Source organism: Aphidius gifuensis, linkage group LG6 (assembly GCF_014905175.1).
Source record: "Aphidius gifuensis isolate YNYX2018 linkage group LG6, ASM1490517v1, whole genome shotgun sequence".
Classification (NCBI taxonomy): domain Eukaryota; kingdom Metazoa; phylum Arthropoda; class Insecta; order Hymenoptera; family Braconidae; genus Aphidius; species Aphidius gifuensis.
The window spans coordinates 428,883-443,332 of record NC_057793.1 but is presented as its reverse complement, the minus strand read 5'-3'; the positions used below and the strand labels follow the sequence as shown (position 1 = coordinate 443,332).

The window sequence follows — 14,450 nt, the reverse complement described above, 5'->3', positions numbered from 1 at the left end:
AATGAAATTTTTAAAATATTTTTTTAATTTTAATTCTAAACTTTTTATAATTTAATTTTCTAATTTAATAAAAATTTAAAATTAAAATACATCAATTAATCAATTTAATATATCCAAATTAAATATTAAAAAAAAATATTTGTAACACGATAATTCTTGAAATAGGCAATCTGGAGTTTTTTTATTTGTTGAGTAATTCCCGAAAAAACTATACACACAGACACACACACATGCGTAATTTAATACGTCACTGGTGACCCCAAGGGATCGTCTTGAATAGTCAATCCACTGTTGCAAACGAATCACACACGTTATTCAGGCCGAGGCAACTCTATCACGTCACATTGCCAAAATATCCTATTAAAATATTATTTAGTTTTTTTTCTATTAAAAAATTGCAAATATCTGTGACAAAATAAAATTCAAAAAAAAAAAACAATACTATCCTAATTATTGTCTCTGCATATTTTAATAATAACACCAACCCAGTCATGTAATTGTTGAATAATTAATATTTTCATCTAGATGATAAATTGTTTTATGTTTTTTTTTTTTTTTTGTAAATCCATTTCCTTGATGATGATGATGATGATGTTATAAAAAAAAATGACTTTTAAATTAGTTGTTTTATGGAAAAATTCAACTAAATTTTCATAGCAAGATGACACACTGGAGCAAAGCTTATTGAGATAAATAAATTGTTGATAATAATGAGCAACTTGTTGATGAATCTTCAAGATGTTTATGATATTGACAAAAATATTTCATCGACATGTAAAAAAAAAAAAATACAAGTATATTGTTGGCTGAGTTGAGTGTACATCTTGAGTTTTCATAAAATCTTTTTGAACATTTGAAGAGTGTCATGAAATGGTACAGATGAAAAAGAAAAGAGAAGAGAAAAAAAAAATAATAAAGTAAAAGTGGCAAAGAGTAAAAATGATGATGTTGCTGATGATGATGATGATGTTGATGATGATAATGATGATGATGAGGGGATCAGAAGAAACTAAAAACGGGACGAGGTGTGAGGGAGGTTTGTAGACGCTTTTAGAAACAGAGTGTCTACGTCGTCGCGACGCCCTGAGAGCAGTAGTCGCGTACCTTAGACAGCCTCCACCTTGCCGGCTCACGAGACAACCAACTGGACCCAATAATATCAATTTTAAATCATAATTAAATTAAACAAATTATATTATCTTCTTTTTTTTGTTAATGACCAAGTTTTATTGTTTATTTTTCTTTAAATATCAAATGTGTTAATGAATAAGTTGACCAAGTTAATTTAAGATGATATTTGCTCAAAGTGTGTGGTTATTAAATACCAACAACAAATGATATTTAATTTATAAATTAAAATATACCAGTGAGTGATGATTTAAGATAAATTAATTACAAAACTTACCAACAGTTGAATGTGTAGCTTCAACAAAATATAAACAAAAAAAATTTAAAAACAAAGTATTGCGCAATTATTGCATGTGATGATTAAATTAATTATAATTTTTGCATTTAATAATATTTAAATAATATTTTTAAAAAAATGAATTGCCAATGTGAAGAGCGTAAAGTTTGGCCACGGGAATCACTTGGTTGATCGGATCGGTGCCCGATACGAAAATAGAAGATTGAGGAATCGCTGGGCAGTGATTTCTCACAACTTGCCTCCACTATATTCATCTCTATTTGTGTGTGTGTGTGTTTTACGTGTCGTACAAAAATAAAAAGCATAAAAAGAAATTCAAAAAAAAAGCATAATAATAATAGAATAATTTCCAGTGGCTTGTATCAATTTTTTTTTTAAATTTATAATTTAGAAAATACAAATAGAAAAAGTGATCAATTTTTATCGTGGTTTTTTGTCAAGTGTTTTTGTGATAAAAAAATTTAAAAAATGAAAAAAAAATGTGCAAATAAATAAGCCGTAATAGTGTTGAATAATTTGGAATGTTGATAATGGTGATAGAGGTTGATGATAGATGATAATAAGTTGTTAAAACGCGAAAGTGGTGCGTGTAGCAAAAAAAGAGCGGGACGCCGCAATGGCTGAGCGTTCCAGCGGTAGTGGTAGACGTTTTTCACGTCGTGATAGTTGTGAAAATGTTGGTTCATCATCACATCATGCAACTCCAGCATCATCAAAAGAACGTAGAACTAAAAAATCAAGTAAACCAATGAAAGAAAGATGGCTATTGACAAGAAAAACATGGCGATATATGGCAGATGCCGGTCGTCGTTTAATTCCTGATGGTACACACAATAGAACCGAGGATATACCAAAAATTGAACAATACTTTCAGGAAGTTTGTCAACGTGAGCCAAAATTTTTACTCTGGCGAAAAGCATCGTATCCAGGAAGTTTAGGTTTTCGAGCACATAGAAATAGAAGATTGGTTAAAGGTGGAAGTTGTCGAACAAAAGCTTGTTCTGCTGATGAAGCTGATGACTCACGGGGATCACCAAATGCCCTGATATATCAAGCAACATCTGGTGGACGTTTTGATCCAGCAAAATTAAAAAGAGACTGGTTACTAGCAAGTGGTAGTATTCCCAACACGCCAATTGATCAAAGACGAACTCGTGAAGAAGATGCCGAGGCAAAAGCATTGGCTGATATGCTACAAAAATATTTGAACATGCATGGGGAGCCTGGTGAATCAGATAATATTTTAGCTAAGGATTCAAAAATTTCTAGCTCAGCTGACAGTACTGAAAGTACAAATTTTCCATTTGATTATCAGAGTCTTATTGATAAACTTCAGCAACATTTAAATCTCATAATGTCAGAAAGAAAAGATGATACATCACGAAGAAGAATACCTCCACCACCATCACCATTAACAACTCCACCACCACCACCACCACGAGCTTCTTCCAGCCGCAATGTTCCAAGTAATGTTAATACTTATGTGCCACTTGAACCAACAGTACCATATCGTGGTGATTATATACACAAATCACTTCTTGAAACTCTCAGTCGTCATTATGCTAAATCACCAAATCGTGAGCATGTTATATCTGGTATTTTAACTGATCGTAAATTGTTGGAAAAATTATATTTTGATCTAAGATGTACGAGGGGTTTTCGTGGACCACGAGCAACAGGTGCATACAATGAACCACCACGTTGGTGGGGTAATCCTCGAACTCGTGATAATGATTGGAAATCAAATCAAAGAGGTGGAAGAGATTTGGTATCACCACCACCATTGATTGCTGTACAAGGACCAAGTACTGATCGAAGTCCTGTTGATACTGCTGCACAAACTGATCCATTGAGTAAAGAAATAATTGATTCACTTATTGCTGATAGAGATAAAGAAGAAAGAGATAATCCACGTGATTGTGGAAAAAATTTTCGAAGACGTAGTAGTGTTGAAAATGATGATGTGTCACCATCAGTTAGTGATACAATTAAAAGATATTTAAGAATGGCAAGAAAAAAATCAATGGATGCTGATAAAGCTGACAGATTTAAACGTGTCAATTATGATAGAAATTTACGAAATATTAAGGCAAAAGGTGAAATAACAAAACCAGGTGATGACGATGGTAATAATAAAGGATCACAGACAAATGAAAATTGGATATTACGTTATAAAGAAAGTGGAACATTGTCAATTGAGGCTGGTGATAATATTTCTGATGCTGATACAACAACATCACCAGCAAGTAGAAATGCTAGTTCAAGAAGTAGCATTGATGCTGGTTTAGGATCTGAAGAACCAACAACACCAAAACATCATCATCATCAATCCTTTCTTTCCCATCTCCTTCATGGTTCTAATACTCACAAAGACAAGCCACATTCGGCACCAGGTTCACCAGCTCTTACTTCTTCAAATTCTTCAGGTGGAGCAGCAATGCAGAAGAGCAAATCCTCTAGCAGTGTTGTACATCATGGCAGTCGTTTGGTTGCCAAAAGAATATGGAGATCAAGAAGCAAAAGTACCTCTAGAACTGTCAATCAACCCTCTGTTTGGACACCTCAAGTGAGTTTTTCCTTTATTTGATAAAATCAAAAATTTCACACTCAAATTAATAGAGATATTATTTTTTTTTTTTTATTCATGCCACACCCACTTTTTATTTTGAATTTCTTATTGCGTTTTTATTTTCTCCTTTTTTTCTTCTTTTCAATACGTGATAGTATTTTATTATTCGTAAACATGTCTGCTGACTATTTTCGCTTGACCTCGACACCACGTGGAGCCTAAAAAAAAATAACAATTACAATTTGTTTTTTATCTGTATATTCGTCTTCTTCTTTTTTTTTTTTTCTTTTTGTTTGTTGGATTAATGTCCTTTTTGATAAAGTGTATATTGTATGAATTTTTTTGACCTCAAAATATGATTGATAGACATCAAGGGATGACCTTGTGACTGGCAAAACTCATTAGACCGAGAAACGACATATTAGGGCCTCGGAATTTTCACTGGCGCCGACAAAAATAGTTACATTCCAAGCATGTGCTATATTACCCTATTTTTAAAAATTTTTAAATATCGCAAAATCTTTGGATATATTTATAAAATAATAACTCGAATTATTTTCTAAATATTTCATAGAAAAAATATAAAAAATTCATAATATAAATTGAATAAAAAGCTGCCTTTTTTTTTCTTTTTGTCTAATATATTTTACTTACTGAAAAAAAAAGCTCGCATACAAGTTGATTATTATTCTTTGCTCTGACATTTTCAATGATTCACATCGTCCTTTCACAGCCAATTTATTCATGCCACTTTCCAGAAATAATACATCAGTAACAAAGTTGCATGGTATTTTTAATTTTGTATATAAAATTATATTTAAATTGTATTTAAATTATATTTACTTTGTGCTTTAATAAAATGACCACTTGAATATTCTCAATAAATTATTTCACACTCGTCGAGTGATTAGAAAAAATAAAAAAAAGCTAAATTGATATTTAAAATATATGTGTTTTTTAATTAAAGGGAAAATGCACGTGGGCTGGTACAAGTGGGCGTCGAGTTACTCTTCAAGATACATCATTGAGAGCCCTGTCTGAAGTTGAGCGAAAAGTCCTTTGTCGAGTTGCTGTTGCTAAGTTGCAAGCACTTAATCTTGGTGTTGTCATAAGGCCACCAAATGGTTGGTACTATTAATTACATTCAATATATTTTTTTACAACAAATTTTATTTATATTTTTTTGTATTTTTTTTTTTTTTTAGAATCTCTAACGAGTAGATCTGTTACAAATAAACCAAAAAGAAAAGCTTATTTGTTGAAGAGAAAAGCTCTGACAACTGGATTTTTTGAAAATAAAAATAAAGATGATAAAGGTAAGATTTGAAAAAAGAAATTATTATTATTTATTTATTTTTTTAAATACATAATCCTAATTAAACAATGCAAAATAATTTTTTTTTTTTTTTTTTTTTTGAATGAAAAAGCATCATAAAATTGTTAAACGAAATTTAAAAATTTAAATAGAAATTTAATATATTTAATATTATATTTTTACATTTTATTTGTCATTTTCATTTTTTTTTTTTAAATTTAATTTGAAAAAAAAAAAATTTGAAAGTCTCGTTATCTCTTTATTATAAATTAAATTTTTAAACAAATATTTATGGATGTCAAGCACAAGTAATATGTAGCTTTATTTCCGTACATTTGGCAGTAGTGAATTGGTCGTTACATTTACGAGAAGGCAAAAGAAACTTCAAGTCCAGCAATAGCCACCAAATACTATTTATAAATATTCATGGTAAAAAATAGAGATTGCATACTCTTCATGTGACTCTTTCTCAGACATGTATATTATTATTCTCCTTTTTTTTTAAACCACTTTAATGTGTTTCTTTGAATCAAAATAATTTTAAAGTGATAAATAAATAAATAATATTTTAATTCTCATTATAATACATACCGAGACATAAAATTTTTATATATTTATCAAAAACCATGTGATATTAAGCGAATTTTATTTTCATAAACAAAAAAAAATATATAAACAAAAAATAAATTTACTTTGATCTCTAGAATAAAAAATAAAATATTTGTTTTATTTAAAATTGCAATGAAATTTCTCTTCATAATTTTTTTTTCATTTCAAATTTTATTATTTATTATTTTTATATTAAAAAAGGAGAAAAAAAAGAAAAGGGTATGTTCAATTTGAAAAATATTATTTGTGAAAATGTGAAGAGAAAAATATATAAAGCTTGAAATTTTTCTGTTCAATAAAAACTGATAGGTTGAGTATCATCAAGAATCCCTTGTTTGATAAAATCACTGACCCATTTGATGCTTAAATTCTCATTTAAGCCACTCATCCAGAATGATTGTTGGCTCTTTACTGTGTATCTGATAATCATTGTCTTCTTGCATTATATCGTTTGTTTACAAAAAGTTCAAGCATGTGAATATAATGTCAATGAGCACTGGAAAATTCTTATCATTGAGTGGAAAATTTTTGTATTACTTTGCAAAATATTTTACTAAATTTAAAAAAACCCAAGTGGAAAAATTATAATCAGTTTGAAATTTAAAAATTTCAGTTATTTTTAAATTTTAATACACTTTATATATTTTTTTTGTCCTTTACACTTGGGCAAATAGCGATTAAATTTATTCAACAAATTAACTCTGATGAGGAAATTTAATTCATACACAAAAAGAGCTTTTGTTTTTTAATTTTTAAAATATTTTTTTAATGGGATAATTGTTTGACAAAATTATAAAATTAAAAGCTCATTAATGAGCTTGTTTGATTTATTTATTGATTTATTTATCACAGTCCTGAAAAATTTTAAACGTAACATCATCGTCCGGACTGGTATGAGAATGAGACACAATTTCTCCAGTCTAAATATAGAAACAGGGTGGTCGGTTGCATATTTCCGCATATACAAAGTTTATTTGCGATCTATACAAATGCCGGGTGTGCGCCCTCTTAATTTTATTTATTTATCTCATATGTTTTTGTATTTTTTTTTTTTTTTTTATCTTCGTTATCTTTAAATGAGGTGTAAAGAACCGTGTCGAAAGCACTAGACGTCAATCAAAAGCCTCTTTAACAATGAGCAGTTATTTTTAATTTACAATTTAATTTTGAACTCGTTGTTTATTTTATTTTTTAATAAATTTATTAAATGAATTATTTTTGTTTTTTAATTGATCATTGGAAAATATTAATTTATCGAAATTAAAATGTAGGAAATAATTTATAAAAAGAATGTTTCAATTTTGCATTTCTAAATTTAGATATTGAGGTATATTTTGAGTATTTAAATTTATATTTTCTCACAAGTATATCAGAAAAATTATTATTTACTAAAAAATATACATATTATAAATTTCTTGGCCTAGATTAAATTCTATAATCGTACACAAGTGTTATGGAAAACGTCAAAATTGCATTTGTGTGTTATAAAAAATTATACTGATGAATTTTATTAAATTTCGAAAATATAATTATTTCTTTTTTTGTTATTTTATAATGAAATACATTTTTTTTTTATTTCAAAAATATTTAAACATATAATTAGAAATTTATATGTATTTCGAAAATTCTATAAGTAATTGAATAAAAATTATTCAAATTACATATTATTAAGATATTTTAAATATAATCTGAATGACTTTTATTCAATTATTTATAAAATTTTAAAGTATTAAAAACAATTGTATTAAATTGCTTACTGCAATTTTATCCTAGTCCTTATAATGGCCTCCAGCCGCTGGGATATTAAAAATTAAATAAATAAATAAATAAAAAAAATAAATAAATAAATCTGTATATATCCTTCAATGAAAAATGAAAAATTCAAAAAATATATTCATTGATAAAAAAATTGTTTAATATTGAAAACGCTAATTTGATGTAGCTATCTGTTAATAACGTTTGTATAAAAATTATCATCAATTAATGAGACATTTATTATTATCATTGATGAATAAAATTTATTGAATATACTAATAATTACGGTGACACTATTTGCACCGTATAATTCTCCGTATTTACGGAAACTACGGAGATATTTATACTGCAGCTTATGGGAAAAGTGAAAAATTTACGGTGAATATATATGCAATGCTCGTATACATATAGTACCCGAAAATGTCCCCGTATTTTCCCGTAAATTTTTCCGTATCGGTGCCATTAACAATTTCGTTAAATTGATAGAAAAAAAATTAGTAAAAATTGAATAATTTATTATTTTTCTACTTGCTGTTAATTAGAAAAATAAATCAATAAATTCTTGAACTAAAATTTTCTTCATTTAAAAAATAATTATTATTTTAAAACAAAAAAAATAGAAAAATAATTAAAATATAAATAATTTATTCAAATTAATTTTCCAATAGATTTAATTGATGAAATAATCATTTAATTAAATTATCGAAATTTTATTTTAAAAATTTATATTACCTTTTAATGTTAATTAAATTAATTGTTAATACAAATTAAATAAATTAGAAATAACTTATTGAGTATATCTTCTATAAATTACAAAAAGTTGTTATTAATTGAAAAAGAAAAAACAAATATATTTCCAGCTAATAATAAAAAAAAATATAAATTGAATGATATGTGATTGATTGACATTTCAGATTCCTCGGGTGGTCTTGTATTTGGAATTCCAATATCGCAGTGTCTGGAGAACGATCGACTGGCAAGAATTGCAACTGGTGAAATATCTGACGTCACTTGTTTATCAAGAAGTAGTAGACATGGAAGTAGGGCTAGTTTTACCAGTCTCATTGAGACACCCACAACAACAACCACCACTTCCTCCAAAACAGAAGAGGTCAGTATATAATATATTGATTTTGCTGTGTACAATTAATAAATGAATTTATATAAAAATAAGATAAACCAACATTCACCCACGCTCATCACAAATAACATTTCAATCCAACTGATATTCAAGGATCCATATGCTATTTTAAATTTGAATATCTAGTAAACTACTATATGTTATTTCAATTGATTCAATGTTGAAATAACTTTTTACTTTTATATACTTTTTTATTATTTTTTTTTTTTTTCTACTGAAGGATATATTTGAGCTCTAGTTTAAAAATAAATTTAAAGGGATTTTTTATTTAAAAAACCAAGCATTGCCAAAGTTAAAAAAAAAACTGCAACATTGCATAGAAAAATATTTCAAATACAATTTATTGTTGAAATTTAAAAAACATTTTGAAATTAATAGTCAATAGTAATTTATTTAACAATAGAAATAATAGAAAAAATTTTTAAAATAAAAATAATGACGCAAATATAATTGTCTGTATTTTATCTGACATTTAAAAATAGTGATAAATTTGATTGATTTTATTTAAATAGATACTGTGAATAGACTAAAAATATTTATTTTCTTGATTTGATTGGAGGATGTGTGATTTTGTTAGCTGTTTATTAAAATTATAATTTATACTATGTATTTTATGGATGAAAGAATTTAGGTCATGTTTGAGTATTAAATATATTGTCTGTTGAAATATCATAGAAATTTACAAATAATAAAAATACATAAATATACAATAGAGAAATAAAATTATTTTTTTTTTTTTATGTATTTTATTGGTATACTTGTATATAGTTTGACAATGAAAAAAAGTATATAGAAAAATACGTCAGCATGACGTCAACAAAATATTTCCCCTAATTTTTTGACAAGCTGACGATGTTTACGTGTTGCTAAACATCATTACGAACCATTGATCCTTGAATGTCAGTGTCAGTAATGCTGGAAAAATAGTTTATTTTTTATTTATTTTTCATTTCATGCTTTAGTTTGTTTATTACTTGTCAAAAGCACCCTTGAAAAATAATAATAATAGAGAAAAAATATGGTTAAAGTTTTTTAAAATTTCTATAGAACGAACAAAATAATCGCGTTTGGAATTTATCAAAAAAGTCAATTATTATATAAAACTTTGTAGAAAATTTCTACTAGCAAGTGAGAAATATATTGATTATAAATTTAATATAAAAAAAACAATATTAACACGAGATTGATTCGAAAATAAAATGAGCTGTAAAAATATTTTTTACAATGATTAATTTTAATCGAAAAAAAGGGATGTTTAATTATTTATCAGGATATTTTACTTTGAAATTTGAAAGATTTTTTTTACATAAATCTACTAATTAATTTCAATTTAAGCTTGGAATTGAAATAGAAAAATTAACGAATGAACTATTTCCTTGACTAACATATTTTCTAGAGATATTTTTAAATAATAATTATATTTTTCAATTACTTGAATGAATTTGAATAACAATAAAAAATTTATTTATATACTATATCTGAAAAAATTATCAAGCAGGATTTTTATTTCTACATTTCAATAAGGAAAATTTTTATTAAAGATATAATTCCATAACGACGACAATAAATTGTACTATAATAAATTAAAGTTGTAATTAAATACTTAAAAATTGAAAAATTAAAAACTATATAAAATATTTCTTTCTTCTTTCATATAATTCTATAAAATGAATCAATTTAAATTTATATAATTAAATGATAATGATACCTGACAAATGACGAAATAATAATTAAATAACTATGACGATAAAACAGATGTTTAATTTTACGTCAACCAACAACTACTATATTAATAATTTTATATAGATCAACAATATCATCTGATTTAAAAATAAATTTTTCACTAACATATTGGTCTGATGAACTCGTGGTAGCCAATCATTAATCATCCAATGCAATAAATCATTATGCAAGTCTATTTTTTCATTTTAAAATATCCATTTTAATATTGTTTCTAAATTTTACATTTTTTTTTTTTTCCATCCAAATATAAATCAATATCAAAAAAAAAGCACAACTACAAAAATTTCTATAAATATAAATATTTTTCTTCATCTAAAAATAACTACCAAATTTAATTTATAATTTATAATTTAAATAAAAATAATTATTATTATAAAAAACTAAATAATTTAAGTTGAAAAAAAAAAAAAATTAGAAATAAAAAAAAATAGTGTACATGTACCAACAACGTCACAAATGAAAAAATAAAAAAATAAAATTCTCTAGACCACTCCCATGTGACGTTGTGCACATTGTGTGGCATTTTATATTTAAAATAGAACAAGACCAAGGTCGTTTTTATAGTCTCTACTAATTAAGAATAATTTAACAATAAATTTTTCGAATAATAAAAATTCTTTTCTATTGTTTTTTTGTCATCTGTTATTTAAATTTTTTGTTTTGTTTTTTTTGTTTTTGTTATCAGGGTGGTTCTTGTGAATCATTGTCATCAAAAGGTGGTGGTGCATTGACTGGTAGTGATTCTGGTGTCATTGAATTGAGTGACAGTGGTGGTCCACCTGGTGAATGGGATGCTGTGCCTGGAATTGTTAGACAATGTATCAAACATCTTGAGGTCACTGGTCTCAGAACACTTGGCATATTTAGAGTTTCACCTTCAAAAAAAAGAGTTAGACAGGTAATTTAATTTTTTTTTTGATTATTAATTTAAACAATCTTATTAACAATGTATAATAAATTAAATTTATATTTTTATTTGACTTTTTTTTCTATTTTATTTATTATTTTTAATTTGCATATTTTTGTTGGTAAATCATGAGAATAATAGAACAATAGAAAAAGTATTTTAACATGAAAAAAAGTTTCTATAATAAATAAAATTTATTTTTCTATTTTTTTGTTTAACTAATAATATTGTAATATTTTTTATTTATTGCTGACATTGATTGATTGATTAATTGATATTAAAAATATATTGTAAGTTTGTTTTCTAAATTATTGGTGGAAAAAAATGATGGAGAATTTAAATTATTAGATATTTATTTTACCATAGTTGAGAGAAGAATTTGACTGTGGAAGAGAAACTAAAATTGGTCCTGATCAGTGTCCCCATGATGTTGCAACATTATTGAAAGAGTATTTTCGAGATTTGCCAGATCCTTTACTCTGTCGAGAGCTTTATCAAGCCTTTGTTCACACGCAAAGTAAGATAACATTGAATAAAAATATGAATTAATAAAAATTAATTGATAAAAATATTTATTTAAGAAATACGGAACAGGCGTCTTCAGCAGGAGGCACTTCAACATCTCGTTCAACTTTTACCAGCAACAAATCGTGAAACTCTATGTGCACTGTTGAGTTTTTTAACTGAAGTTGCAGCAAATAGTGAAGATAGTAAAAGTGAAACTGGTGAATGGTTGACTGGTAATAAAATGGATTTAACAAATCTTGCAACGGTAAGAAAAATCAAATAAAAATTCATTAAATTTTTTAAATAAATTAATATTGTATTTTAAAAAAAGGTATTTGCACCAAATATATTGCATTGTGTTAAACCTGGACAAGCGAGATCAGAAGTATCAGTTGAAAGAGCAGAAGAGCGAATTGATGTGATAAATGTTGTACGTGCATTATTAGAAAATGCATCAACATTATTTACTTTACCAGCTGCACTTTTAGATGAATTATATCTTCAAATGATGGAAACACATCCAGCAGATCTTGATATTGCATTATCACAAAAAGCTGAAGAACATTGCAATGATGAAATTGATCCTGGTAGTGAAGTAGAAGTATTTTCTGAAGAAAATTTAATATCAACAGCTCAAACAGCTAAAAAAGTATGGTCACGTGAACAGTGTCTTCATCAAATGGCTGGTATTGGTGGTGATATTGGTCCAAAACCAAGAAGACCAAAAAGACCAGGTAGTAGAAGAAAAGAAGAAGGAAGAAGTAATAGTGTTGATAGTGGCTCAAGTGAAGATCCAACTGATCCAAGAAGAAAATCATCACCAATGGTTATAACAGCTAATTTAACAATACCAATGTCTAGTGCTTTTACTCTTAATCTTGATGATCCAGATATTCCATATATTGAAGAACAACCAAAACAACCATCAGCACCACCAAGAAGACAAAGACAACGTTCTATATCTGGTTGTAGTGAAGGTGGTAGACATGGAAGTGATAGTGCTGTTGGATCATCAGCAACATTATCTGGTGATCAACCACCAAGTTCACCACCTTCATGGGCATCATCACCACCAGGTAGTCCTGATAGTGCTGTTACAGCTGTATCATATATACCCGATCAACAAGCTGTTCTTCAACGAGTATCATTTACAACGTCCAGTGAAGTACGACAAATTTCAAGATCAATTAGTCAAGAATCATCAAAACATACTAGTCCAGCATATACACCAAGTATTACAAGCATTGGTGGAGCTGTTTTGAGGTAAATTTTGTTAAATTAATTTGTTGAAAATAAAAAATAAAATTAAATAATTATTGATTTATAATTCTAGATCAAAGACAGCTGATATTGAAAGAATGCTTCATAATTCAAGACCAGAAAGTACAATTGTTATTCAATCAAAATTAGCAGCAACAACCACAACAACAACAACATCATCAACAACGTCAACAACATTATCGTCAAATGATAATAAAAAATATACAAAACGACGTTATACTGATTCACGACATCAAACACGTCATATTCCAGATGCTGAGAGTTTGTCAAATAGATTACCAGTAACAACAACAATAACACAAAGTTCAACATTGAGTTCAAATAATAATCAGGGACAAAGAACAACTGGTATAACTAATGCACCAGTTTGGAAACGTAGAGAACTTATTTCCTCAGCTCCAAAGACTCGACAAAATTACTTTTGATTGATCATTTATTTTATATAACTTTTTAAAAAATAAAAAAAGGTAAATATTTTTCAACAATATATTGTACCGTTGTTTTTTGATTTTACAGACACTATAAAATCAAAAAATAAAAATTAAAATAAAATCAAGAAGATACTTTTTTTTTTAAATATAAAAATGATGTACATTTTTTGGTAAATAATTATTAAATTTTCTTCTTGTGTTAATCAAGTGTCTGGGTTTCCTCCAGGTGAGAATTCCTTATGATCACTTTGATTAAATAATTTATGTACTATCTATTTCGTTAAGTTTTTAACCTGTAAATTCAAAATAAATAATGATATTAATTTTTCTACAAAATAAGCGTCTCAATTTAATTTATCCACAATTATTTCATTTCGAAAATCGTCAACCAACATTTCTTTCTAATTTTTTTTCAACTAAAAATTACAATTAAATCCAAAAAAAAATATCTAAAAAATAAGCCCTGTAAAATTAAAATTAATTAAAACGTCTCAATAAAATTTATAACAATAAAAAAACAACAATAATAACTTTTAAACAATTTTTTTCTTTACTTTACATATATATTTTTTTGTTTTTTTTTTTCGATTCAATTCGTTGCATCTATACATGTTTTTTGTATTGAATTAAAAATGTGATTTAATTATGTAAATATTTTATAAATAATATTAAGACAATCCCTAAAAAATATATATATTTAATATATATTTTTTTTTAAATATATCAATCTTATATTTTGTCATCTTGTGACTATTAGCTGCATATA

At 26.5% G+C, this 14,450-nt stretch overlaps 1 protein-coding gene across 1 annotated transcript; it reads left to right on the top strand.

The window, feature by feature from the left end:
- The first annotated feature begins 1,777 nt into the window (after positions 1-1,777).
- Positions 1,778-14,020, top strand: LOC122858619. The gene is made up of 9 exons (XM_044161602.1): positions 1,778-3,992; positions 4,963-5,119; positions 5,201-5,311; positions 8,589-8,785; positions 11,244-11,456; positions 11,832-11,982; positions 12,047-12,237; positions 12,304-13,235; positions 13,306-14,020. Exons 1-9 carry the CDS (start codon positions 2,043-2,045, stop codon positions 13,676-13,678), a joined length of 4,275 nt encoding a protein of 1,424 aa, XP_044017537.1. The 5' UTR covers positions 1,778-2,042; the 3' UTR covers positions 13,679-14,020.
- The last annotated feature ends 430 nt before the right edge of the window (positions 14,021-14,450 follow it).